This window comes from Cygnus atratus, chromosome 1, assembly GCF_013377495.2.
Source record: "Cygnus atratus isolate AKBS03 ecotype Queensland, Australia chromosome 1, CAtr_DNAZoo_HiC_assembly, whole genome shotgun sequence".
NCBI lineage: Eukaryota > Metazoa > Chordata > Aves > Anseriformes > Anatidae > Cygnus > Cygnus atratus.
In genome coordinates, this window is record NC_066362.1 from 201,184,694 (window position 1) to 201,212,335 (window position 27,642).

At 45.4% G+C, this 27,642-nt stretch overlaps 2 protein-coding genes and 1 long non-coding RNA gene across 4 annotated transcripts in view; 2 read left to right on the plus strand and 1 right to left on the minus strand.

Moving 5' to 3' along the window:
* Positions 1-3,769: 3,769 nt before the first annotated feature.
* On the minus strand, positions 3,770-16,218 carry DDIAS (DNA damage induced apoptosis suppressor). Of its 2 annotated transcripts, XM_035571210.2 has the most exons (6): positions 15,988-16,218; positions 14,211-14,339; positions 13,065-13,226; positions 9,015-9,132; positions 7,079-7,151; positions 3,770-4,263 (listed from the first exon to the last, which is right to left on the minus strand). In XM_035571210.2, the coding sequence occupies exons 2-6, from the start codon at positions 14,321-14,323 to the stop codon at positions 4,160-4,162; spliced, it is 570 nt and encodes a 189-aa protein (XP_035427103.1). In that variant the 5' UTR covers positions 14,324-14,339; positions 15,988-16,218; the 3' UTR covers positions 3,770-4,159. The 2 variants fall into 2 exon arrangements, with proteins under 2 accessions (XP_035427103.1, XP_035427102.1); XM_035571209.2 differs by lacking the exon at positions 3,770-4,263 and having other exon boundaries at positions 4,355-7,151; positions 15,988-16,214.
* A 297-nt stretch (positions 16,219-16,515) lies between these two features.
* The window catches only part of PRCP (prolylcarboxypeptidase), a 30,127-nt gene continuing 19,000 nt past the window's right edge, over positions 16,516-27,642 (plus strand). The window contains exon 1 of the mRNA XM_035571211.2: positions 16,516-16,787. Within this exon, the coding sequence (XP_035427104.1) occupies positions 16,644-16,787 (144 nt within the window). The 5' untranslated portion in view covers positions 16,516-16,643. The remainder of the gene's footprint in view (positions 16,788-27,642) is intronic.
* Positions 17,832-21,244, plus strand: LOC118260749 (uncharacterized). The gene is made up of 3 exons (XR_004782293.2): positions 17,832-18,209; positions 18,323-19,217; positions 20,615-21,244. It is a non-coding gene; the product is annotated as an uncharacterized LOC118260749 (long non-coding RNA).

The window sequence follows — 27,642 nt, forward strand, 5'->3', positions numbered from 1 at the left end:
CCCCCTGGGACTGGAGCAGCTGCAGTCACTCAGCTGTCAATATGGGACAAGCCTCTTTCTACTCCTCTTTTATTTCCACTTCACTCTGTTCTGCTGCACATATTTGGCTCTTCTGTGAATTTTCAGATTGAGTTTTTTTTGCCCAACTGCCTTTGATCTATACAGAAAGACTCACCCAGATCCCATCTGAATTCATTAATACATTGAGTAGGCATTTTAATTTTATGTTTACTGGCTTGTTACCCTTTGTAATGTTATCTAACTGACAAGTTCTCCGTACTCTGCCTTACGTTTAGTTTTTTTTCGTCTAAAATGTTTCCTCTTTCCTGAAAAGCTATGACAATTTTTAGAGAAGTTATAAAGGTGTTTTCATCTCCACAGAAGAGAAACTGAATTACTCTCAGCTTTGATAACTAACAAATCAATACTGAAGCACGTAATTCTTTTTACACCACGAACAAAGTACATTTCATACCATGATCTGTAGCTTTAATTGTAGTTTAGAAGCCTGCTTATGCACTAAAAGCGGCATTTTGTTTGCAACTTCCATGCCAGTGAAGTCACAGCATTAAAGGAATTTCCTGGACTGGAGCTTTTCCCACACATTCAGCTGTTTTGCAAAGACCTGCTGTATTTTCCCCAACAACTGTGAATTTAGCACAATGTACAGAATTCTAGCAAGAACCCCGGTTGCTTAAATGTCCTAAACACATGGCCAAAAGGATGAGGAGTGGACACGTTTCATGATGATCAAGCACAACCGTTTCAGTGGAGAAAATGCCCTGCATTTGGTCAGACCATTTATCTCGAGTTGCTGGGATAGTGCTGTCTTTGGAAAGGGTTTAGGTGTTAGCAAATCGCCAAACTGTGAACCATAGACTGTCAGAACCATTGGACCTGTCTGCTTGTGTTTGTTTTTTTTTTTTTGCTAAGTTCCTGTTTTCAAGTGTGGTACAGTGGGGTTGAGAAAGGAATGTATTTTGGATGACCAGGATGATGAATGTATGATGCTTCATGTTTATTTGAATGTCCTTTTTATACTTAGAAATTGCTTACATATGTATCTGTATGTAAATAAATGTTTAATCCTTTCCAGCTGGCGTTTAAAGTGTCTGATTTGCCTGATTGTGATGTTTGAGTTTTGTTTCCATTTGATCTGCAAAGCAAAGTTGCCTTTAACATGAGACAAACTGATTCCTTTAGGAGGATGTGATTTAATTCGGACCTACAGCTGAATGGCTGCTGAGGACTTTCTGCTTGGGTTCAGCGTAGCAAGAGCAGAGGCAGAGCTGTTGTCCATGGGAGCACTGTCCCTTTGCACTAGAGCAAAAGAAAAAAAAATAATATTGGCAACCAGAGACTTCATAGCCATGTTGGAAATGCCAAAGAAATGCGAATTGCAGTCACCAGAGGGTGGTATTTGACAGAGGGAGCATCCTCACTCCAGGGTATTGAAACCTGTAGCTGGTTAAACTCTTGTCCTAGCAGGATGCTGGGGTTGTGTGGATGAAGGTGATGTTTGGATGCTTGAGTTGGTTCATATTCTTTGTCCCACTGCCTTTTTTTTTTTTTTTTTTAATTCTAGTTCTCTTCAGCCTTCAACATGCTCTTCATGCCCACAGAAGACAGCTTCTTCTGCTGGACTTCCCCAGTGATCTGCCTTTCTGTGGGGTTGAGATCCAAAAAGGAGATTTTTTCTCCTGATTTAAGCCTTTTGGTCCATATATAAAGTTTGCACTCTGACATCCTGGAGATCAGATTTCCTCCCTTCTGCTTACACTTACAGTGAGAAATGAGCTGTGAAGCTTGAAGACACCATGTGTCTTTTATTGCCTCTTCCACCGACCTTGAAAGTCTTTCCTCGGTAAATGTCTGCCATGAGGGCTGGACCATCTGTTCTGCGTTTCCCCAGGAAGCAGGCAATCTGAGTCAGCACTAAAACAGGAAAAGGTATTTGCGGAGGGAAAGGTCCCTGCGTGCTTCTAAGCAGGAACTGGGCAAAGGGAGGGGAAGAAAACATCCTTGAAGCTCAGTTTGGGAACTGAGCATTTGCTGAACGAGGTGAGGGCTGGAGTGTGCTCCCTGTGGGGGTGATGGCTGGAGAAGCCCAGCCAGCTTCCGCCTGGGGAGAGTAAGAGACTAGCTGGGGTGTGGAGCAAGGCTGCCTGTGCAGGATGTGCAGCTGGCCCAGCCTGGCACTGCAGGGACGTAGGCGCTGCTCCCTGGGCTGGAGGGGCTGCTCTTCCTTGCAAGAACCATGTAACCTCTGGGATGTGCAACCTTCTTCTTGTTCAGTAGAACAGAAGAGAAAAGAATAGAAAAGATTAGATTGAAAGGTGCAGAAGCAAGGTCATTTTACAGAAGGAAGCTTGTGCCAGGCTTTGCTACGTGTAGATGGGGCTGGAAACACTGTAGGAGCACAAAGGCTTCCGACAAAAAGGGAACAACCTGCACAGGGGGAGAAATGCAAGCCCCACAGGCTGCAAGAGTGAGAACACCACAGCTGCCTGCCTCCATCCTCTCTCCTATACAAATCCTTCCTCTAGAGCACCTGGGGCACTCTGCCCAGATGCCAGTTCACTGACTGGCATCTGTCACACAACAGTACTTTTCGGTATTATTGGTGCAGTCCTCTTGCATAAAACAGAGGGCTCTGGCTGCCCTGCATGAATGTCAATGCTATCGTACAGACGGTCCCATCTAATTTAAAATCTAATCTCAGTTTATGTCTTTCTAAGGTTAAGGAATCAACCACAAACTTGGTGTTTTTTCAGGTGTTCTATTAATTACCTTCAGTGTTAAACATGCTGTGTTTTAGTTTTTTTTTTTTATTCCCCCCCCCCCATAATTGCATCATATCAGCTTGTATGAAACTACTTCTAAGTGTAGTACAGGGATAAATTTGCCACTGAATAAAAGCACTTACTTTGGATGAAACGTTTCAAGTCAAGGCACGGTCAGGTACACAATGTAGGAGTTCTGGCAGTGTTTTAGTGCTAGATGCATCAGGTCTGGCCTATCACTCAGATCAGATCAAACCCCCATGATAGGGTTTTTGTCCGGCTGGGTGTTTGTCCAGCTCATCACAAGGGAGTGCTTTAAGAGCCAGTGGCACCAGTCTCATCTTATGTGGGAGACTGGTTTCGAGCATGTGCTTTATTGGATAGGGCACCAATCCCTTAACAACCCTTCAACAGCTCCTTCCCTGTGCTCAGTGATGTCGATGTGGGTAATGCTGTCTTTCCCTTTATTTCTTCTACATAAGATATAAATTCAGACTCACCATTTCCAGATAGGCTACATTTCTTACTCCCTTTCTGCTTCCCCTTAACAGACTCATCGAGTAGGATTTTATTTGAACAGGTGTAACACCAGTAAATGCAGGCGCACACACAAATCCAGACTGGCTCGCATAGGCTCACCCTACAGCCTTGCTGCACGCCTGCAGCTCAGCCGGGCAACTCACGAACAGCACGTAACAACTACACAGCCTCTTCTGGTACTGGCGTGCCCCTTCAGCTGTGTCAGGCAGTCCTGCGCAGGGGTCTGTGTGTCAGAGCACATCACTGCTGCACTCTGCCCTCGGGGTTTAGGCTGGCGTCACTGGCACAGCACTTAACAAGTGACCCCACTCACAGGTACGATGTTCGTCATGCCTTTAGTCATCTCATCTAATTACCTTTAATTCTGCCCCCTTTTTTTTTTCCATCAATAACTGGATGTTTATTTTCTTCCATTTATGTTTAGGACCCACGGACTACAGAGATCTGGGCTTTGGCATTTAAGACCCTACCCAGCCCAGCCTCTTGCACTGCCACCTACTGTTGCAGCAGCCTCAAACAGCAGGAAGAAATTCTGGGCTGTGCTCGAGTATCTTGGACAGCAAGGAGAAAAAATGGTTTGCTGCCTAGGGTCTTTCAGTTATATCCAGAACTAGGCTTCAGGCTCTCTTACTACTGGACAAATCTGAACCTGTGCTTCAATTTCCTGAACTGTAAGGAGGGGGGAAAGGACACGGAGGGACAGGGACAACAACAACAGAAAGAAAACCACCACCACCAGCTATGGAAGAACTTTTTTGTAGTCTATTTACCTATAGACTCGCTGCGTAGTCATGAGAAACTGTTCTCTTCTCACAGCTTGCAGAAATGCTGCAGTCTCAGCACACCTGTGCTCTTGGGGCATAGCTCACCGATATCCTGCTCGACTGCAGAAGCAGCGTGTTCGATCTCAGATCGATCCCCAGAGTCATCCAGTAAGAACCTGGAAGGGACACAGACTCCAGGGGCTCTTCTTGTGAGGAAGAGACAATAGTGAAACATAAAATACTTCACCTATTTGTACTTGAAAAAGTGAGATTATTAAACGCTCACACACTTACATAAGTGTTTATTGCATGTTTTAATTTACAGTAAGATAAAGTAACAGCAGAATTCTCTCTTCCCCATCTCTATTGTACAAAGCTCTGCAAACAAGCAGATAATCTTAGGAAGACATACGCCAAAAAGTATATAAAAATTGTTTTTAAACAGCTCTTTTCTTCACGAGTCATTCTAAAAAAAAAAGTCTTAAAAATAATTTAAAATAACACAGCATAAAATAATCATTTTTTACTGTTTTGGCTTATGGAAAAAGGGGCTCTGTGCTTGGAAGAACAACTCAGGAGACCAGCCTGTTGCCCCTTCCAATATAACCCCTGAATAATTTGCATGTGAGAGGTGATTCTTTCCTTCTGAAGAGGAACAAGTTTCCAGGACTGAATCATTTAAAAACAAGGCCTTGGTGGTACCTGCAGACACAGGAGTTGCTAGAATCCCAGCTGTGTTCCCAGAGTTTAACCCCTCACTTCTGAAGCATGCATCTTTTTCACTGTTCTCTTTGCTTCCAGAAATCGGGTTCCTGCCCACGTGCTCACAGGTCACTTGCGAGTCAGTAGCCCAGCTAGCCGTTTTTAAGCCTAAAGATGCAGTAAGTTTCTGTCTTTTGTTTGCAGATGGAGGGATCCACTCCTCAAAGTCAGCAGGCAACTGGCTGTTCTGGAACAGCTGTGAAACAGAGCTATCACTTTCTTTCTCTTCCCTGTTACTCAGCTTTTCACGTTTCACTAACCTGCCAGTAAGCTGCTGTAACTGAGCGTTTTGAAAGGAAGCCCTAGATCGCTTGCATTTGGAACGGATTTTAGCAGGATTTTTAGGGGTGAATATAGTGACAAAAGAGCTTTGTTCCCCCAAAGGCCACAGTTTTTGGATAGGTTTTGCCACAGGAGTTGACTCTGAATAAGGAACAAAGCCTTGAGCACTAACTGAATTGCATTCTGAATCATAGAAGGGGTAAGCTACTGGTGTACTGTGTTTACGAAAAGCAAGAGGGGACCTATGTAGGGAAGGGGTCTGTTTTAAACTGTTACAGGGAACATCCACAGGAAAAAGCCCCAGTTCAGGAGTTGTGACCTTTCCTGTCAAAGTATCTTCCTGTATCAGAGAGTTACATGACTTATTTAAGAACTCTACAGTTTTTGCTACCTCACTTGTATCAAAGAGATCAGCAGAAGCATTGTAGCTGCCTTCAGGGCAGCTACTGTTCCATATCATCTCTCTCTTATTTATGCTTTTGAAAGTATTTCCTTGCAGTTCTGTCAATGTTTTTAATTCTCTTTCATACATCCTCCTTGTGTTGTTGGGAATTGCTGGATCAGAGTCCCACGTCCCTGTGAATATAAAATCTTTTCTTTGGTTTGCTACATAAGAAGAATTTTCTTTATTTCCACTACCAGCTAAACAGCTATCACGCGCAGACTGCACGCAGGTAGCTCTCTTGCTCCTTTGTAAACAGAAGGTTTCATGTTCAGCAGCACGCTGCAGATTGATAAAAGGACAAGCTGACTTTGAAACTTCAGTATTTGCTTCTTTGGGCTGTCTGTTTCTTTTGGAAGCAGAATACTCTGATGTAACTGGTAAGGACTGTGATGGAGTAAGTAGATGAGGGTTCGGTATAACGCAAGATGCTCCACATTCCTTGTCAGCTGAAGATAAAATGCTACAGAAAGACTCATGTTGTGACACCTCATCACTCACAGGATTTGAATTTGATTGATGCCAAGCAAATGATATGCTCTCCCAACTATCTTTCCCTGCTGGTTGCAAGAACGTCCCCGATATGCTCTCTTCAGGTAAACCACCACCTCCTGGGGCTTGCCTGGGATACGATTTGTTAAGATCTACACGCAACTTGCTGCTTTCAAGGGCGGTATGTTGGCCTGCATCAAGACGGGGTGACGTTACAAAACTCTCACTTTCTATTCTGGCTAAAAATTCCTTTAGGCTTTCTGAGAACGGGAGCTCCTCCCAAAGCATGGAGTCCGTCTGAGACACTCCAGTTACATGATTAGAAGTTGAGGTACGTCTGTCGTAAAAAAGGGAGCTTGGGGATTTTTCTTTGTAAGAATCGTTTCCAATATTAGTCTTTGGGTAAACGCTTTTTACTCCAAACTCTGAGGGATTTTTTAACAACCTGGAACTGTCTGGAAGTGAACACTTAGTCTCTGAAGAGCAAATTCTCTCTAATTTATCAGTTGCACAGATTCTGTCAGTCTGACTAGGCTGTGAATTTAATTCATCCTCCTCCTCTTTATTCTCTTCCCTCACTGAAGAGCTGCAAAACTGTGACTCCCAAAGAGTTTGATTGTTAAGGCTTACACTGCACGATTCTGCAGAGACAGGCCTCCCCTCTTCTTCATGCTGTTCACTCACCAGCTTTCCCACTTCCAGAGTGGGAAAGTCTTCCGCTGTTACCCAAGCAACAGATGAAGTCAGGCTGAAGGACTGCTGCCAGCACCCTAAAAAACTTTCTCCGCCACTAGACTGAACAAAACAGGAGCTTCTGTTCCAGCTAGACAAGCTGCTGAGCTCGCTGACAGGTTCACCTATTGGAGGTGACAATGAATCAGGTAAGTGTGAGCTGTTATTATGGTTCCCGAATTTCCTGGACTGCAGGAGCCGATGAAAGTAGCTGATAACAGTAAAGCCAGTAACAGCAGCATTTGGCAGGAAGATCTGGCAAGCTGTAAGGGTTTTTGTACCTCTGTTAATTCTGGAACAGTTTTGCAAGATGCTGCTGGCAAAAGAACACCCTCCATCCTCACTTGCACAACCCTGAGGGGGGAAAGGAAAAATTAGTATAATGCTTTGGTTTAAGACAGAAAAAAAACAATTAAGGCACGCCTTTTAAGTCAGGCTTAAATTTAGGTATCTCTTTTAGGTCAGAACCTGCAGCAAAGAGAAGACAAAGCAGTCTGTCACACAAAGCAGCACTCCCTGGGAAATAAGAACTGGCAAGGGCTATAAAGGGCATCACAGCAAGAGGCACTTTGCTTGCTGCAATTACGCAGAGTTTTGGAGCTGGAAAAACAACCAAGAATTCTAAGAAAGAACTTCACACAAATTTTCTTCCTCCCATTAGGGCACTGGGTGCTCCACAGCTTCCTCCAGTACAGTTCCGTGCAACTGGCGAGCTGCCTAATGGCAGTGCTTTTCTTTTGTCTAGGAGGCACTGGGCAGTACTTGAAGCGAAGCACTCTGGTACCAGATACCTGAGTCGGCAGCTGAGCTACCAAAGCCAGCATGTTATTTTCTATGCGATACCTCCATGAAATGGAAATAATTTACAACCTTTATCTTCTCAGATATATTTAGAGAGTAGTATTTCAAAGGAGTTTCAGCTGCAATTCCTTGTAACACCTGCTCCACTCTCCAAAGAAACAGCAGGTATAAAGTGATATTAAAAGCAGAGGGAGGATTTAATGTTTTGAGAAGCGGATAAACCTTCTTTTATCTCCCCCTGAAGGTCTGACAATGCCAGAGAAGACAAAAGCATATATAGCTGTCTTCAAATTCATCCACCCTTCTATTCCCTGAGTCCATGCAGGGTGCAAAGATTGAAATTGAAGACTGTTAGCCAAGGAAAATGCCTTTCTAGGTAAATTTTAAAATATATATGTATGTTTATACATCTCTCTCTGTATTTTTTTTAAAAAAGTATGTTGTGTTGATTCTAAATTTTATCTGGGAGAGTGCAACCGTATGCATAGCTGAACAAAATGATATAGAAACGTCTGTAGCCACAGGCTGAGCAAACGGTCTTTGCATACGTGTTCAGGCAGTGTGTGTGCATAAGCAGCAACAAGGCTGTTGATATACAGAAGGATTACTCATATTTGTAAAGGTATTAAACCTAGAGAGCTGGTGAATGGTTCTAGCTAAATAAAGTTAATCCACAAGGTTCTCCAATTTCCATTGCTTACGACACAACACAAGGAAAATCTCAGCTCAGATACAAGTTTTGTGGTACCTGTGGGTGAGGAAAAACACCTCAGCCAGGTAAGATTTAGTCCACAGACTTTAAAATATGAAAGACCCTCAAAAGCACCATTTTAAGAGAACTTTAAAGACAGTTCCCGTGGAAATATTACAAACAGCTAATATTTCAGAGCCTGTTAAGCACACAGGCAAACCACAGACGCATATGTTGAACAGCTGTACTTTATCACCATTTTTAAACACTCTTAAATCCAGAAATGTCAAAATGCTGCAAGGGGATGTGTGCATCTCCCTACATTTCAGAAACCAGAAGACTATGCAGCATGGGAAAGGTAAGGCAAGGCTTGCAAAGGCAGTCTGTTTCATGCTTGAACTGTATATGCTTTTTTTTTTGTTAATACAGATTCCAAGCTGTTACTGACATCCACAGGAGCTGGCATTGCTCAGCCTCTCTGAAAAGCAGCCCTGACAAGCTGTCAAGCTGACTAGTGCCATTCAAGATGGCTTTTGAATGTGACTCATTTAAAATAACACAGACGTCTGAGGAAGAGGAGCAGAATCATTCCCATATTCTAGCCCTAAATTTTATCCTCAGGATACTGACATTCTGAAAAAATGTCTTGATAAGTCTATGCCCCCAGCTGGCTACAAGCTAATGAAAAAACTCATTATAAGAGTGTAATATGGATTAAAAATTACCTTCACTCCAAATATAAATCTTTTTCCAATGAAACAGGTTTCAACTGCTTCAACTAACACTCCCGGAGATGCATCTCTGTTTGTTTCTCCTGACAGCTGATTAAAGTCTTCAATACACCTTGAGTAAAAACATACAGAAATAATGCATCGACGCAGGAAGATTTACATAGCAGTTCAGCTGTAGTGGAGGTAGATGATACTGTGGCAGCTTAAATTAAACAGAATGAAGAATTAAGAGAAGATACCGTGGTAGCTTAAACTAAACAATGAACACAGGAAACTGTGAACCTCTAAACTGAATTGTTTCGTTCACTCAATTTGTTACAGTGAAATAAGAGCAAACAATACTTTGTATAGGTTTAATATACATACAACATTTGGGTGTTCCTTGCGCGGCTCCAATTTTTGGATCAGCACAATGATTTACATGTTATAATGCTGCCATATACGCTGCTGTTAGTTACACATCCTTTCTGCCTGCATCTTTACAGCGATGGCAGCATCCATATTAAGCCATGCAAATAGTTTTGCTTTTCACAGTTCACAGTAGTACAGTGGTCTAGTGTAGAATGACTCCCATAAGAGCATTTTTAATGCTGTTAATATGGGATTTAAAAAGAGTTATCTTTGACCCGATGATAACACGAATCAGTGGAAAATAAAAACAGAGAGAAAGAAAAAGGGAACATATCTGATTATCTTATCATAGCAGTTTGACATATCAGAAAGTCTGAAGCTTTTTATGTGGGTGGTCAGACTCTAAGGACTAACAGCCTTTCTTAGAAATCCCTCAATGCTAAAGGAAAACCTGGTCCCATTAAAAAAAAGCTGTAAGACGCACACTTTTTTCTTAATCCTAACTGTAAGAACAGCCAAATGACAACAACAGAAAAACAACTAAAAATCCACACCCCCCCAAACCAAACAACCCAGGCAAATTAAAAATATGACAAAAAAACCTAACCCAACCAACCAAAAAAAAAACCAACCAAAAAAACCCAACCCAAACACCAAAACCAACCAACCAAACAAAAAAACCACCACAAACAGACACAGACACAGATTTCTAGGTTGGAAGAGACCTCAAGATCATCGAGTCCAACCTCCGACCTAACACTAAGTACTCCACTAAACCATATCACTAAGCTCTACATCTAAACGTCTTTTAAAGACCTCCAGGGATGGTGACTGAGCCACTTCCCTGGGCAGCCCATTCCAATGCCTAACAACCCTTTCGGTAAAGAAGCTCTTCCTAATAGCCAACCTAAACCTCCCCTGGCGCAACTTTCGCCCATTCCCCCTCGTCCTGTCACCAGGCACGTGGGAGAATAGACCAACCCCCACCTCGCTACAGCCTCCTTTAAGGTACCTATAGAGAGCGATAAGGTCGCCCCTGAGCCTCCTCTTCTCCAGGCTGAACAAGCCCAGCTCCCTCAGCCGCTCCTCATAAGACTTGTTCTCCAGACCCCTCACCAGCTTCGTTGCCCTTCTCTGGACTCTCTTGAGCACCTCCATGTCCTTCTTGCAGTGAGAGGCCTAAACTGAACACAGTACTCGAGGTGCGGCCTCACCAGAGCCGAGTACAGGGGCACAATCACTTCCCTAGACCTGCTGGCCACACTGCTTCTTATACAGGCCAGGATGCTGTTGGCCTTCTTGGCCACCTGAGCACACTGCTGGCTCATACTCAGCTGACTATCAACCAATACTCCCAGGTCCTTCTCTGCCAGGCAGCTTTCCAATCACTCATCTCGCAGCCTGTAGCGCTGCTTGGGGTTGTTGTGCCCCAGATGCAGGACCCGGCACTTGGCCTTGTTGAACTTCATACAGTTGACCTCAGCCCATCGGTCCAGCCTATCCAGATCCTCCTGCAGAGCCTTCCTACCCTCGAGCAGATCGACACACGCACCTAACTTGGTGTCATCTGCAAACTTACTGAGGGTGCACTCGATCCCCTCATCCAGATCATCGATAAAGATATTAAAGAGGACCGGCCCCAGTACCGAGCCCTGGGGGACTCCACTAGTAACCGGCCTCCAACTGGATTTGACTCCATTCACCACAACTCTCTGGGACCGGCCATCCAGCCAGTTTCTAACCCAGCGAAGCGTACGCCAGTCCAAGCCCCGAGCAGCCAGTTTCTTGAGGAGAATGTTGTGGGAAACGGTATCAAAAGCCTTACTGAGGTCAAGGTAGACCACATCCACAGCCTTTCCCTCATCCACTAAGCGTGTCACTTTGTCATAGAAGGAGATCAGGTTCGTCAAGCAGGACCTGCCTTTCATAAACCCATGCTGACTGGGCCTGATCGCCTGGTTGCCCTGTAGGTGCCGCGTGATGACCCTCAAGATAATCTGCTCCATGAGCTTCCCTGGCACTGAGGTCAAACTAACAGGCCTATAGTTCCCCGGGTCTGCCCTCCGGCCCTTCTTGTAGATGGGCGTCACGTTTGCTAGCCGCCAGTCAACTGGGACCTCCCCCGATAGCCAGGACTGCCGATAAATGATGGAAAGCGGCTTGGCCAGCTCCTCCGCCAGTTCTTTCAGTACCCTCGGGTGCATCCCATCCGGCCCCATCGACTTGCGCACATCCAAGCTTCTTAGCAGGTCGCCAACCATTTCCTCATGAATAGCAAAGGCCACATCCTGCTCCCCATCCCCTTCCGCCAGCTCAGGGCACTGGGTATCCAGAGAACAACCGGTATTGCCGCTAAAGACTGAGGCAAAGGCGGCATTAAGCACCTCAGCCTTTTCTTCATCCTTAGTAACTAGGTTTCCCCCCGCATCCAGTAAAGGATGGAGATTCTCCTTAGTCCTCCGTTTCGCGTTGATATATTTGTAAAAGGATTTTTTGTTGTCTTTAATGGCAGTACCCAGATTGAGCTCCAGATGAGCTTCGGCCTTTCTAATTTTGTCCCTGCACAGCCTCGCTACATCCTTGTAGTCCTCCTCAGCGGCCCGCCCTTTTTTCCAAAGATTATAAACCCTCTTTTTTCTGCTAAGCACAAGCCGCAACTCTCTGTTGAGCCAGGCCGGTCTTCTTCCACGCCGGCTTGTCTTCGGGCACGTGGGGACGGACCGCTCCTGTGCCGTTAAGATTTCCTTCTTGAGGAGCGCCCAGCCTTCCTGGCCTGACAGGCTCTTTTAACCTTAAGACTTATTTTCAAATCTTGAGGGAAAATTATGTTTACATCTTTGGAAAAGTCAACTTACTTCATAATTTGCCATTAGATGAAGAAAATCACATCATCTCAAATTCAGGTGGAAGGATCCACCCAAGAGCCCAACTAAACGGTGAAACTCACTTAGCAGCTGGTACTCGTCTTAGAATGGAAATCACAGAAATCACAGAATGGCTTGGGCTGGAAGGGACCTTGAAGATCACCCAGTTCCACCCCCCTGCCATGGGCAGGGACACCTCCCACCAGCCCAGGTTGCCCAAAGCCCCATCCAGCCTGGCCTTGAACACCTCCAGGGATGGGGCATCCACAGCTTCTCTGGGCAGCCTCTGACAGTGCCTCACCACCCTCTGAGGGAAGAATTTCTTCCTTGTATCTAATCTAAACCTACCCTCTTGTAATTTAAAGCCACTCCCCCTTGTCCTATCACCACACCCCCCGACAAAGAGTCCCTCCCCAGCTTTCCTGTAGCCCCCTTTAGGTACTGGCAGGCTGCTGTGAGGTCTCCCTGGGGCCTTCTCCTCTCCAGGCTGAACAACCCCAACTCCCTCAGCCTGTCTTCACAGGAGAGGTGCTGCAGCCCTCTGATCATCCTTGTGGCTTCCTCTGGACTCGCTCTAATACATCTTCAACAGAAAAGCGGAGGATCTCTTACATAAGAGTAATACATATCAAAATTTCAAGATTTCAGGAAGAAAACAAACTTAACCGTTTTCTCAAGGTGACGGGTACTAGGGAAATGCTGGAAGGGAACATTTTAACAGCTTTTTTCCCATTTGTCTCCCCACCATCCAAGCCCATCTCATTTTTTCTTTCTTTTGAGGTTGAAGAAAAAGCAGCAGTTATACAGGCAGACGCAATCCATTCCTTACCTTTGCAGATTTCCTGCAGTGACACCGAAGAATGGATCTAAGCAACTTCCAAACACACTAATGTCAAACAAATCATTTGTGTCGGCAATCTTCAGGGACAATCTGTATCTGTACCCTACGTCTTTAGCTTCACCTGTGCAGCCACACTTTAGACAGTTAAATCTGATAAGGGACAGTAAAAGAATAAAAAACAAATTGAACACATGAACTTCACTGCCGAGCTAAGATCTGGTCTGCAGTTTAAATGCCACTAGAATAATGCATCAAATATTCCATTGCAAATTATAAGATTGTTTCTTAGTCTTTACCCCTTGAGGCATTAATATTAACGTAAGCTCAGCAAGGGGCCAGTATCACTACTGAATCCCTCTGGCTTCTTTGGTAGATCGATTAAATGCTAGTCTGTTGTCAAGCTGCAGAGATACAGTGGGCTTTGAATGACCTTTGGGGGATTCTGAATTCCTTGGCACCTCTGTCTGTTTGTGTTTTGCTGTCTACTGGGATTTTTCTTTCTGGAACTTTAGTATAAAACCTAGATTTAAAAAAACCATCGGGAAGTAGCGCTGTTACATCTTTGACTTCAGCATGCGAAACAACAGGTATCCTTCCTTTGCAAAGCCAGCTCCTTCCATTTTGTGCTGATAGTCATTGATTTGTTGTTCTTTTATGTGTCATAAGTTGGATGTTAACAGTGGGAAGAAAAAAAGGAAAGCTCATCTCTACTTGGACACACAGCAAGTGGAAGAATCATAATGGATTACATCATGCATTGAACACACAGAATAAGAAGAAATAAAGAAAATAAATGGTTTGATTTGCAGGGGCTTTTAACTAATGCTTTCTAACTTCAGAACAGCACCAAAGAATTGAAGTGCAAGGGATGCAGTTGGAAGATATTAACACACATCTGCATTCTCCTGAACTATCCTTTGACTTCACGTGGCACAATGTAACTCTTGATTCTTAGTGATCTTCAAACTGCTACAGAACTTTAAAGAAATCCAAATGGCCCCAATTTCAGATATTTATGTAAGTTATCATTTATTTCTCTGATTAGTTAGTGGTAACTTCGTGCTCAGCTCTCAGATACCTGCAAGGCCTCTGACAGCGAACAGCCAGCGGGATGGAACAGCTTACAGCACGTACCTCTTGGGGTTCAGCACCAGCCTAGAAAAGCAGCTCTGACAAGCAGGATAAACGAAGCAGGAGTTCTGGACAGAAACTACAGAGGCAGCCAAGAGTCCTCTCGTTTTGTTCATGTACTCACAGAATCACCTGAATCAGGCAAGTCAAAATGTTTAATGAATTTTGGTTTTATGAAATGTTAATCAGAGAGTTCCAACTTTAGCTACCAAAACGTTCTCTACAGCTGACGTAAACAAGGCTTTATAAATCCTTCTTTGAAAAAGCACATTTATTACAGTAATAGTTAATTATAAATCTCCTTTCAACGTATACTGCAGAACAAACCCAGAATAGGAACTGAATTCCACTTCTTCACCCCATAACTCCCTCAGGGAAGTAGAGGGCTAAGGAGATAAAGGAGACTTGAATATGGCTTTTATATGTTAAAAGCTGTTTTATAATCAACGCTGACATTTTGTTCATACTTTGCTACAAAACAGTTCAAGTCTCGGCCAATCCCTTGGCCCTTAGGGGCACTGTTATCAGCATTCTGGTAAAAACAAGAACTGTAACACGCGTACTAGAAAAACGTGAGTGACTGAAGTCATTACTCTGAGTAGTTCAGAGGAAGAACAAAATCAGATAAACAAATATTCCCTACGGCAAAAAGGCCTGGAAAAAAAAAAAAGAGAGAGAGACAATAAAAGGCAAAAGCTTTACTGGACGGCCAATCAAAGTGAAAAATTTCTCTTCAGAACATACATGAGCAGGGATTCATTTGACATTAAGTGGGGCCCACCTTCAATTTGTGCTAAACTAGAACTCTTTTGTTTTACTTGCAGTACAAGACACCACCACGCAGTATGAATAAAACACAGCAATGTATAAAAAAGAAGTCATAAAAGTGCCCCCAAAGATGGGCTTAGAGCAATCAGCAGGTGCTCCACGTTCCAATTGCTTTTCAACTCAGAACTATCTAAACAAAGCATACTGTCACCTATCTGAACTTTTTAATGAAGACATTCCTGAAAACATGGCAAATATTTTAAGTATTCTATTGAAAACTGGGAGTTAAAGCATAGAAGAATTTGCATTTTTCCACAGGTTATGTTAAGAGACCCTTTTAGAGCAAGGGGCTCAATCCCAGTAACGCCTTCTATGGCAGAAATAACATCTGCCAGCTGGTCAGAAGCAAACACAGCCCAAACGCAGAAGATCTGCTGGCTTTCAAACTGTGAGAAAAATCTCAATAATTTTCTCCAGACAGGACCTTCTGTGAAGCTATTATATTCACAATTGCAATGGCAGGCGTCCTGTCAATTAGGAGTGCATTTTAGTAAACAAATCGTAACCTTTTACTCCCTATTACCCAACACCTGATCACCTCCCCTGCTTCCTCATTGGCTGAGTACTACAGGTTCACAAGCTACTCGACACTCCGCTATACCATATATGCACAATTTTTTGATCAACCCTTTAATTTCTCCTTTTTCCTTTTTTTTTTTTTCCCTATGTTTTGAGAACTTGTGATCTTTGTTTTACCGTTCTCACACTGCCCATCCTGTTTTTCTCAAGCTTCTACCTTATTTTGGAACAGCGAGGCCTTCTACTGTCCACTTATCTACTTAGCATTTCTCCTTATTACGACTACACAGCTACCTTGGAATACGGAAGGTGAGTTCTCTACCGCAAAAACACAACTTAGTTTCTCACGAAACCGAACCCAGCGACCCCAACGAAGGCGCTGAGCCCCGAGGCACCGCCCGGACCCCCAGCCCCTTCCCCTGCCGCTCCTCACCGACGCTTTCCACGGGCGCCCGCCGCCCTCTGGCGGCTCCCGGGGCTCGCGCCGCGGCTTTTACCCCAGCGCAGCCGCCGCCTCCCGCTCCCCGAGGACGCCGAGGGCCAGAGGGAGCCGCGGGGCTCCCCACACCCCGCCGGGCCCCCTACGCCCCGCCGCGGGGGCCCCGTCCCCGTCCCGGCCTCCTCAGGGCCTGGCGCGGCGCCATGACGGCGCGGCCCCTGAGGAGAAGGCGGAAGTGCGGGTGGTTGCCAAGGGCCGTTGCTAAGGGCGGGGACGAGGAGGCGCTCAGCCAATGGCGACGCAGCGCGGCGGTAGGGCCTCCCCCAGCTCCACCCAATGAGATGCGAGGGTGCCTGCCCCCTTTGCCCGCGAGCCCCTCCCACTTCACGCCCGCCGCCTCGGCCGGCCAACCGCGAGAGGGCGCGCGCGTCGTCCCCTCTCGGCGCAACCAATCGCAATCCTCTAAACCCTCAGCGCCCGCCCACCCAAGCGAAAACCCCTCCCCTTCCGATACCGTCCCTCAGAGCGCCCCGCGGGGGGCGTAGGTGCGGCCACGCCCCTTCGCCGGCTCCTGCCGGCACCGGCCGGGGAGGGGGCGGTGGGGCCGCCATAAAGCGGCCGGGCGGCGGGCAGCGCCCTAAGGCCTTGCCATGCCGCGGCTCCTCCTCCTCCTCCTGCTGCTGCTGCTTCTCCTTCTCGGCGAGGTCGGTGCCTTACTGGCGCCCCGCCGCCGCCGGGGAGCCCCGCCGCCGCCGCCTGCCGCCCCTTACCTGACGCGTTACCTCTCGCAGCAGGTAGGAGCTGTGGGTTTTGCAATAAAACATCCCTTCCCTCCGTGCCTGGATGCTGGGCTGGCTGAGGGGAAGCTTGGCAGGGCTCAGTGGAGAGCTGGGTCCTCAGGCGGGTCGCTTCTGTGGGGATTGAGGAGTGTTTGCTGCTCTTCGGTGCCTAACTTAGCTAATTAGCGTGTTTTTGTAGCTTCCTGGGTGCTGCGGTGCTGAATTCCTCAGGTAAAGTTTTTGTTGCGTGTTCCTGCTGTAGGTGAAGCAGCTGGCTGCAGCCACAAGGCGCCTGCTCTGCTATGGCTTGGTCAGCTGCACCCCCAACGATATCTGCGTGCACCCCCTGGATGATTCCAATTTCTCTTAAATGGGAATCAGATTCTTGTTACTAACCCCAGCTTTATTTTCCTGGTGGTTCTAACAGTTCTCAATGTGTTGGTGAAATCCATAGCATGTGCGCAGACGATGATTGTGACTACAAGCGCTGGTGCAGTCCCCTTGCAGAAGCCTCAAAATCCTGCCCTTTTTTTTTTTCTTCTAAGTTTTCCAAAAGCAGTCACCACTTTCTCCTGATGTGTCAGGGAAGGTTTGCATATTGACCTTTGATATCCCTGACTTTGGAGGGGAGGTAACGGTTCCTCTTGCTTGGAGGTGTAGTGAGAGGAGAGGACACTTCTGGCACTGTCTGGCTCTGGTTGGAGGCAGCGTGTAGCCTGGCTCTGAACCTCATGCCCCGCTCTAAGCAGAAGAGCTGTGGGAGGGAGCTGTTTAATGTACAGGCATCTTGGGTGGTGGCGTGTGGATTGAACACCTCAGTGTTGAAGAAGGTGAACTCAGGATGGGAAGATAAAAAAGGGAGGGGTATGCTTTCAGAGAGAACAGAGGTGAAAAAAACAGGCAAGCTGTGTAAGATTATCCTAAATTAGCTACAAGATAATTTTAGAGTCAAAGTCCTCTTTGTTAGAGTTGAGGGGCGGGTGCAGAGCCGTTAAGGGAAATCCATGCACCGAGATTATACTGCTGTGGTCTTTCTGCTTGTGAGTGGTCTTCTTCTAGGGGTCCGCCTGCAAAACCTGTGGAATTCCGGAGGGTTGAGAGCATCTCCACCCAATGAATGCTTTCAAGTCGCTCAGGAAGCGATTGGAGGCTTGGGTCCCTCCATTAGCTCTTCGTTAGCCCTTAAGCTCATACTGCAGATGCCTTCGGCAGTGCGTGGTCGGTGTTGGCCAGGATATCAGCCCTGTGGCGTATCTCGCTGTGTGACACCCAGTTGTAGCACGCTGGCTGTTACACGTTGCTGCCATCGTATCAGTGGTAGTCATCCCGTGGTCTGAACCGCCCTCTGTCACCACGCTCACACCTCCGTCCTCATCCCCTTTTGGAGTTGTCTCCTTTTGGAGCTGCTATGTGCCTGAGATCTGTGGATTTTGGGAGGTAGGTAGATCTTGAGAGGAGGGAAGGGAAAATCCTAGTGACACTGTTGTGAAGGTGATGCCAGATCTCGCTCCCTTCAACCTCACCCTTCTTTTCTTCCTCCCTTGCCTCAGGTAAATTCATGTTGGCTGTGAGTACCTGCTGTGGCAACTGGATCCTGCTGACAGGCTCAGAAATCCTCACCTTTGCTGCCCAAAGGCTTACAAATATCACAGCACGTGGTGGGAGATGTGTGCCTATTCACGTTTTGGGTTTTTGGGTGTATTCCTATCATCAGATTTGGATGTTGTTGCCTGTCACCTGAAAGATGTAGGGCTAGCATAAAAGGTCTAATCACATGGAGGCGTAAAACTTTTTTTTATCAGTAGCATGGCATGCAGAACTAACAGGCAGCTCTCCAGCCTGTATGAAATGTGTGCTGAGTGCAGCTGTCTGGGAATTTGTAATTACATTATAATTCTGTAGTGGAACTTAAATACTGTGATTACCATATTAAATAGGGGTGGTGATACTTTGCCACCTCTGAGGGTTGATGGTGTTTGTTTACGTAAAAGTTGCTTGGGGCTTGAATCATCAGCTGCTCTTCTTCCATAGCTAAAGTTGCTGTTTTGACTGTAGTTTTTCTGTTATCGGTTTATATAAAATCACAATATAAAAATGTTTTTACAATATGGCGAACTATTATGCTGTCACAAAGGAAACATTTACACTTCTGTTAAAAAAGCAAAGCTATTTAAATAGTCTTCAAATATTCAATACTTCCATGAAAGACAATTTTGAGAAGTCTAAATAGCTTGCGTGAATCCCATTGCCTAGGAAGTTACCTCTTGAGCACTGTGAGCAGTGCATTAACGTTGGACACTAAAGAACAGAATTGCAGAAGCTGAAAATTCCCTTGTGGAGTTACAATCTCTAAGCAGAGCTGCTTGGCATGGAGGCCTGGAGACCTAGAACGTTGCTCGAGGGTTCAGCGTCAGCATTTACTGACATCTGACTGTGGTGAGCCAGGTACGTGTCTGCTTTCAGAAAAACGGGGGAGAAACAGGGTCGAGAGTAACAGGGTTGAGAGTAGTTACGTTGAACTTCCTCCTGTTTACCATTTTAAGTGTCTGACACCCCTGCCAGCAGGGCTAAAGTTGAGAACTGGAGAAATAAGTCACACGATGCCTGTGTCAGTGCGACTGGGACCTCAGCTCGCACGTCAGATGCACTGAACTGTTTGTCCTTAGCGTTCTGTATTGTTTTGGCTTGGGGGTGTGACTTTTTTTCCCCTCAGTAAGTAAATATTGCCTTTAAGCTTTCTCCGTCTCCAATGCATGACTGACATTACCCTGATCTAAAGGTACCTGATGCTGCCATGGGATGGTACGCAGCCCTTGTAGGAGAAACTGCCATCACCCACATCTTTACACCAGCAAACCATACCTGTCGCGGGGGAGTTAGTCTCCTTTTTAGCTCTCGTGATAGACTGGTGTGACTTCTGTAGGCAAGACTGTGCTTGCTTCTGCTTTCGTGTCTGGCTCAGACTTGGGGCTTGTGTGCCAAGTCAACCCATGTAAAACTGACCTTTACAGGGAGATGTGTAGGATGTACGGAGCTGCAAGCACGAGACTGCTCTGAATGGCCTCTTTGCAAGCAGCTGTGTCAGTGACCACAATGAAAATTGACAGAAAGGGCTTTGAGGCACCTGAGGGCTGTCTCCTCTTTACCCAAGTAGAAATAATCCCACAGTGGGGAGCGTCTGGAGTCAGGCAGCTTTTTCTGACCTTCAGGGAGCCTTGTCTTGCATCTGCATCATTCCTGTCTTCAGTCACTAGTGTTGGGGGAAAAAACAAAACAGCAACAACAAAACTGAGAGTTTGTGTTGCTCTAAATGCAGAACTGCAGGGGATGGTGCTCTAAATGTCCTGATATTTAAAGGCTTCTTGGTGATAGCCTGCCTTCTCAGAAAACAGAGTGATGTCTCTTCACTCCATGTGGTAATTGGTGGTTGTGCAAGACTTAACGTGGCAGGGGGCTCTTCTGCACAATCCCACTTTGTGCGCACATCACTCACTCTTGTAAGCAGTTGTGAATTGGTCTAAGAACCAGCGTACCACGTACAAATAAACTTCTGTTGAGCGAGTTCCTGAGACTGGTCCTTCAGCCATCTTTGGAACTAGCACATGTCAGTGATGTGGCCATTTCCAGGTGGGTTCTGGTTGCTTTTAATCACTTTCTAGATGTCATACACATGTCACTATTTCTTAGCTTAGCAAACTCGTATGCAAGTCTCTGTGCTCTAAAACTTATCTATGCTTCACGTTGTGTGTATGTAAAAGGAAGCTCCTAAAGCTTCCGAAGTAATGCAATTTGAGCTCTTCTGTCTCTATCATGTTTCTTTAATGCCCTATTTTGTGTTACAGACTGAAGTTTTGAGGCATAGAAAATGAAAGCTCTGGTTGAAGGTGCAAAAATCAGAAAGCAAATTTAGAAAGTGTGTGAAAACTTGAATGCAAATTTCAAGCAAGAAAATAAAAGCTGAGAAGGACTGCAACAGACTAAAGAACACCTGTCAGAGAAGGAAGAAGACCAGACGCGGTTCTTTCTGTTATATGGGAAGGGCCAATTTAGAGGAAACCTGTGAATCCTAGAATTTTCCTGCTCTAACTGAATATCAATGCTACAGCAAAAAAAAAAGACTTCAGGTAACTGTATGAATGAGCAGTGTAAGGGAAGTGAAGTCAAGAGATTGGATCACCTCTCTGACAGTGCTGCTTTAATTTAATCCAAGCCAAAGGTACAGTTTTGCATTGAATGTTGCATCTGCTGTACCCGCAGGAAGGAAGCTTACAGTTAAGGAACAAGGTATCTTTTAATCCGGTTTAATGCAGTCTTTAAAGTTTTTTCCACTATTGTGTGCAAATGAGTGGCACAAAGTGCATGCATGCATACAACAACTTGTACAGCACCGGTGTATGTAATGCTGATGGAGTAATTCTGAACTCTAGGCCTCAAATTTCCTTATAAAGCTATTAAAGCGGATTGAAATCAGCAGCTTTAATTGTGGTTAGTAAATTTTTCGGCAGCTTATGGTGACTCAGGGTGGTGTCTCAGAATAGTAACACATGGCAGGAATGGTTAAGAAGGGTTTGTTTTTCCAGTCTGGCAACACAATGCAAGAGCACCTTCAACTTCTGGTGAAGGAAAAAACAAAGTGCTTTTTACATAGCCCCTTGGTACCCATTAGAAGCTATGTCAGTGGTCAGAGAAGTGATGCTGATGTTTGTCTTTGAGGTGAATTACTTGGCGTATATGTTTTACTCATCAAGGAGTACAAGGGCACTTGGCAGCTCTTACTCTGTGATATCACAGTGTGATTTAAAAGAGGAGCTGTAAGCTATAAACCAGCTCTATACGCAAAACAATAGCTCTTATTCAGTGGACAGGAAAGCAGGGAAGTACTTGTTAAAGCTCGTCAGTGCATTTTTATTTTTATGCACTACTTATCTGTGGGTCACAATGCAGGCATCAGCTTCTCAAATTAAGCAGGAAACACTTAATTTCCTCACAACTTGCAGTCTCTTCCTTTGAGTGAGCAGTTAATACTGAAGGCTACAAAAAGCATCAATAATCACTGCTCTCTCTGAAAATAAGCACTTTTATCTCTAGCTTTAACCATTAAAAAGCTGCAATAAGAAAGGCTGAAATGCTTCTGTAAAGCTTTTTATTAAAGAAAATCTAAAGAACTAAAGCCTAAACAAAACTGCACGTGGCTGAAGTAGTAAGCAGCTGAGAGAAATCCTGTTGAAGTTATTTGACTTGCACCCATTGCCTGAGCTGCCAGCTGTGTTTCTTGCTTTTGGGAGAGAGGGAGATGGAAATGAAGTTCAAATCAAAATTTACTGCTCATGTGTTCTGCATGGGTGCTTTGAAGAGATCAGGGCCATCAAACAGCCAAAGGCATAGTCAGAGACAGTACAGATAATTTGTAACATGCCAAACTGGTGAGAGACTGGAGGCTGCGCTAGATTAGATTATTTCTTTAAGTCTTCAAAAACTGAAGAAATACCTTAATTTTCTTTACTTCATATGTTCCGGAATACATAGGTTTTTATAGCTAAGGCAGTGAAAGTTGGTGAAAAATTAATGGGAAAACCAGGCTGCAGTCAGTGATCTTCCAATACACTTGCAAAATGATTTTTTTGTTTTGTAGGCCCTTGAAGTCAGAATTAAGCACGGATGGAAGAATGGGAATGGTATTTCTTTTCAGAACAGTTTGTAGACAATCTTCCTTGCCTGTGGAGTAAGGAGTTAATTTTCTTTCGCGAATTTAAATTTTTCAGCACTGACCCCTAGGCTTGGTTCGGCCCTAAAATACGTGGCAAAGCTGGTACTCAGTGCTGTTACAGTGCTACTGCCACGTGGCGTTGGTACTGTAAGTGGTGCTGCACTGTGGTGGTAGCTCTCTAACTGCATACAGTGAGCAAAAAACCTTGCACACTTTCGGGCTGTTGTTTGTATTGTCAGAGTGACTTAACAGATGTTTCCTTTATTCAGTTACTTGGTCACAGTATAAACCTCATATACAAGCTCGCCCTTGCGTCAGCCTTGCTGACAGTGGTTAGGTGAAGATCACCTCATCTGGAGAAGATGATGGTGGAGCAAGATCCAAGAGATCTCTTCAGAGGAGAGGAGGGTGGCCAGCGAAGGGCCAGCCTGTGTGGGATGCAAGTTCGCAGGGAGCTGTGATACCCTGCCATGGCTTCTACCTCTGGCTGCTGATATGGACTCACTTGGTGCATCTCCTTTCATTTCTGGTTAATTTATTCCCCTTCTAAAGGGAGTAAATTTGTCTTGCATTTTGAAGCAAAAAAAACACAAACAACAAAAACTTTCTAAAAGCATGGACAAAGGAACTGAGAATGTAGGAGGTAGGCTGAGATGGTAGTTTCCATGCAGGAACTTCCCGTCAAGACAACAGGAACAGAAAGTGGTGGGTATTGAACTCTTTGACTTCAGCTGGACTTGGACTGAGGCCAGGCTGAATTAAAGGAAGTGGGTGAAAGCAAAACTAGCATTAACAAAACGTTTGATTTATGCCTCAAACCAGCAGCTTGCTTTTCCTTACTGCCTGACTCCCTGAAAGTGGAGTCTTCCACAAAAGCTGTTCAAAACCACGTGCTGCTCTGGAGATGCTGGCTTTTCTCCACTCTTCCCTGCACGGTGATAAGTGGCTGACCACCTGGAATCACAGAATCATCTAGGTTGGAAGAGAGCTCCAAGATCACCCAGTCCAACCTCTGACCTAACACTAACAAGTCCTTCACTAAACCATATCACTAAGCTCTACATCTAAACGTCTCTTAAAGACCTCCAGGGATGGTGACTGAGCCACTTCCCTGGGCAGCCCATTCCAATGCCTAACAACCCTTTCGGTAAAGAAGTTCTTCCTAATAGCCAACCTAAACCTCCCCTGGCGCAACTTTAGCCCATTCCCCTACAAGTGTGTGGCTTTGAATCCCTCAAGTCACAGTTACTGGGGTAAAATGCAGAGTTTCTTCAACTCATAAGCAGAGGCTTCCGTCCTACAAGCTGACGGCAAATTGCTTTTTGCAAGTGTCTCTGTTTCAGGGCCTGTTCTGAATGGGGTAGTTTGTAAAAAGATGTTCTTGCCTCTTTTTGAGAAATAAAAATTGAAATAGAAAAATATTTTTCAGCTAAAATCTGAGGGCCTCTGTTTAGAAGGGAAAAACATGGCCTTGCCACGAGAAAAGCATTATCAGTCCAGGTCAGTTGTGGGAGTTAATTGTACTGGTGTGGAGACTTGGTGAGTGTCCGTCTGTTCGGTAGAGCTGCTCAGCCACTGGAGCACTTCTGTAACAGCTGGAACAAGAGACCCACGTGTTTGTGCTTGGAAGTAGAGCAATTTGGAGGAAACCTGTTGACCTGCAGGGAGCCAAGGGTGTGAATTCCCTGACTGCAGCTGATCTCCCCATTGGCCCCTCTACCAGTGTGTCGGAGCCCAGCAGGTAGGCAGTTCTTCTGTCCAGATGTGTTGCAAGCTTGCCGGAGGAGCAGTTGCTTGTGGCATTTTTGCTATTGCACAAGGGCTGTATGACTAACTGTGGCTTTCGTGCTTTGTTCTCCAAAATGCTTCTTCCTCCCCTGTTCAAGATACAGACAGCGGTGACTGAGCGGCACTTTGCTGCCCTGGAAGTCTGGGAGGTAAAACAGTTGCAACTTGAGTTGAACTTTAAAAAAATATTCGGCAATTTAGAAAATTCTAGCCCTCTTGGGGGAGGTGTAGAGGTGTTTTAGTTTGACCACATCAAAATAGTCTTGAATTTATTTTTGGAAGGTTTTGTTTAAATGATTAGCAGTATTCAAAGCTGTCGGGTGCTCTCAGCAAAACTGGATATCCAGTGTCTTGTACTGCTTAATCAGGGCCATATTGAGAGGTTGCATGCAACTTTTTATTTCCCTCTGAAGTCAGTCCTCCAGCTGTGATGGATTTGTAATCGTCTGGCAGGCAGATGGAAAAAAGACAGACCTTTGCCTGTTACGGGTCTGAGAGACCTTTCACCAGAGTAACTTCATTTGTGCTGGTGTTGTGCATCTTAGTGCTGTATGAAATCACGTGCTTTGGGTAATACAGCCCTGACCCGGTTGCTCCCTACTTCTTGCCCCATCCCTTGTCCCGTGGAAGAGTTTCTCCAGGATATTGGTGCCTTAACTGGAAGCATCAATGTGTCACTGCCAGTTTGTTTAAATTCACGTAGCTGACTGATTCTCAGCAGCACAAGTCCCCACTGCTTTGAGAAGAATGGGGTGTGGGTGCTATTGAGAGCACGGTTAAGACTTCAGCAGGAAAGCTGATCCAAGCTGTTCTCATCACATCTTCTCCCTTCTGCTGGAGCTTTGCCACCCTGGAGTCTGGGGCAGAAAATTGTGGGGGGCCTGGGACCTCTCGGAAAAGGGAACAAAGTATGTCCTGACTGACTGCTGGAGGATTTCTCACCCGAGCAGTCCAAGCCTAAGCATGACTGTGGAGTTCTTCTTTACGTGGTTAAGGGGGATCTGGAGTTTGGGTTGTGGTATGATGCTACGAATGGTTTGTGGAAGTCAAAACCAACTTGTTTGTGTTCTCTTCGGTTGCTCTGGTTTCTAACATAAAAATAACCCTTCATCATGTAGCGTTTGGGAACTGTTTATTTCTAACAAGGGCTGACCTGAGTAGCCTGGTGCTTCCCTACAGCATATCCTGTAGCTGTTTAAATGTTCTTTGGTCTGTTTCGTCTAAGTGCTTCGTCCAAGCTGTGTGACACAGGGCAGGGGGTACAGTTCCTGTCTGAGACTCTGCTTGTCACTTCTTTTTAATCACCGAAGTGATAAATGAGTGCCAAAAGCAGACTTCCTTAAACAGTTGTAGCCTCCCTAGAGCAGATGACACAGTTCCTGCGGTGTAAAAGAAGCTTCAGCAAAATACACAAATCATGATTACAGTCAAAGGGTAATTTGTTCACAAGGACATAATCACAATGGAGACCCTTCCATTACAAGGATCTTAACTCCTCAAAAGCAAATCCAGACTTTCTTGGACTGAGAGCTACCTCTAGCAATGGAAAAATTACAAAGTGGTTTTCTAGGCCTTCACTAGTAAAATGGAAGTAGGAACTAGTAGGCAGGAAGCTTGCATATTGTTATGTCTGTCATGTTAAATGTGATAAATGATTGAAATAAAATTAAAGCCATTGACCAAAACCTCTGAATTGCTATGAAACTTCTGAATTATGGGGAATATGAAAGATTACAATGGCATCAAGATTCTGTCTCTGAATTCCAATTTTGTTAGTTTATTTGTAGGACTTTCAAGTTAGAGGGTCAGTGTAGCCTGATGCAAGAAGATGCAGTTCACATCTGCGTGCTCTTCCACCAAGCATCAAACAACTAAGTATTTTGATGGACTGGTGTTCGTCTTTGGTCTCAGCTGTCCATTGCACAAGTATCAGTCTGCTGAGCAAGGAATGCAAAAACTCAGTTGTTGAATACTTTGCAGAACACCTCATTCCATGCATTTAAGGTGAAAAAGATAAGAAAATAAAGCTAGTAGTGTTTCTTAAGTCAATAAGCATGTTGGGAGTTAAGAAGAGAATCTCCCCAGCAGTGAATGAGATGAAGCCTCAAAGGGCGTAATACAGAAAATACGCAACAGGAGGAAGCAAAGCAATAGGAATAATGTTGGGGAGACGTACTTCTTAACTCATGTTTTATTTAGATTCTAGTTCTGCTCCCATGTCTCCGCTGCTACGGAGAGGTAAGTAGTGTGTGAGTACGTATTTCTGGTGGTACTCACGTGCTGCCATGGTTTTTGAGCTTGACTATGTATATGTAACAGCACTTGTAAGAAAATTTGGGGCCTCTTTCAATCTGATGCTCTACAAAGATGGCAAGGCAGTCTGCCCTTGTGAACATCCAACTTAGATGGAGGAAGCAAGGATTAGGAGAGGAAACAAAGCTAATAGGGCCAGCGAACTGGAGAGGAGCCCCACAGCCTGCCAGGAGTAAAGCCGTGAATAGAAACACACCAGTGAAATCCCAGGGAGCCTGGTGCCCATACTGCCGTTCACGCAGGAGGATATCCTCAGACCATCCTGCATCTTCCTGTCCTCAGGAAACAATTCAGACAGGATGAGCACTCAAAACAACTCCATGAACTCTTGGAGGGTGGAGCATGCCTCTTAATCCTCTGGCTTTTCACCAGTAAAACAACTGACTCAATCTCAAATGGGATAACCAAGTTTGGGAAAAGAAAGCTATGACGCAATGTTAAAATGAGGTGTGACACCAAGCTGAGTGGTGCAGTTGTTTCCCCAGAAGGAAGGGATGCCATCCAGAGAGACCTGGACAGGGCCCATGTGAATCTAATGAGGTTCAACAAGGCTAAGCGCAGGGTGCTGCACCTGGGTTCGGCAGTCCCAGACACAACAAGCACAGACTGGGAGAAGAACTCATTGAGAGCAGCCCTGCAGAGAAGGACTTGGGGGTTCTGGTGGACAAAAAGCTCGACACGAGCCAGCAGTGCGTGCCTGCAGCCCAGGAGGCCGGCTGCGTCAACAGAGGGGTGGCCAGCACGTGGAGGGAGGTGATTGTCCCCTTCTGCTCTGCCCTTGTGAGGCCCCACTTGGAGTGCTGTGTCCAGGTCTGGGGCCCCCAGCACAAGAAGGATGTGGGGCTGTTAGAGCAGGTCCAGAGGAGGGCCACAAGGATGATCAGAGGGCTGGAGCACCTCTCCTGTGAAGACAGGCTGAGAGAGCTGGGGCTGTTCAGCCTGGAGAAGAGAAGGCTCCAGGGAGACCTCATTGCAGCCTTTCAGTACTTAAAGGGGTCTTATAAAAAAGATGGAGAGTGACTCTTTGCTCAGGCAGATAATGACAGGACAAAGGGTCACAGC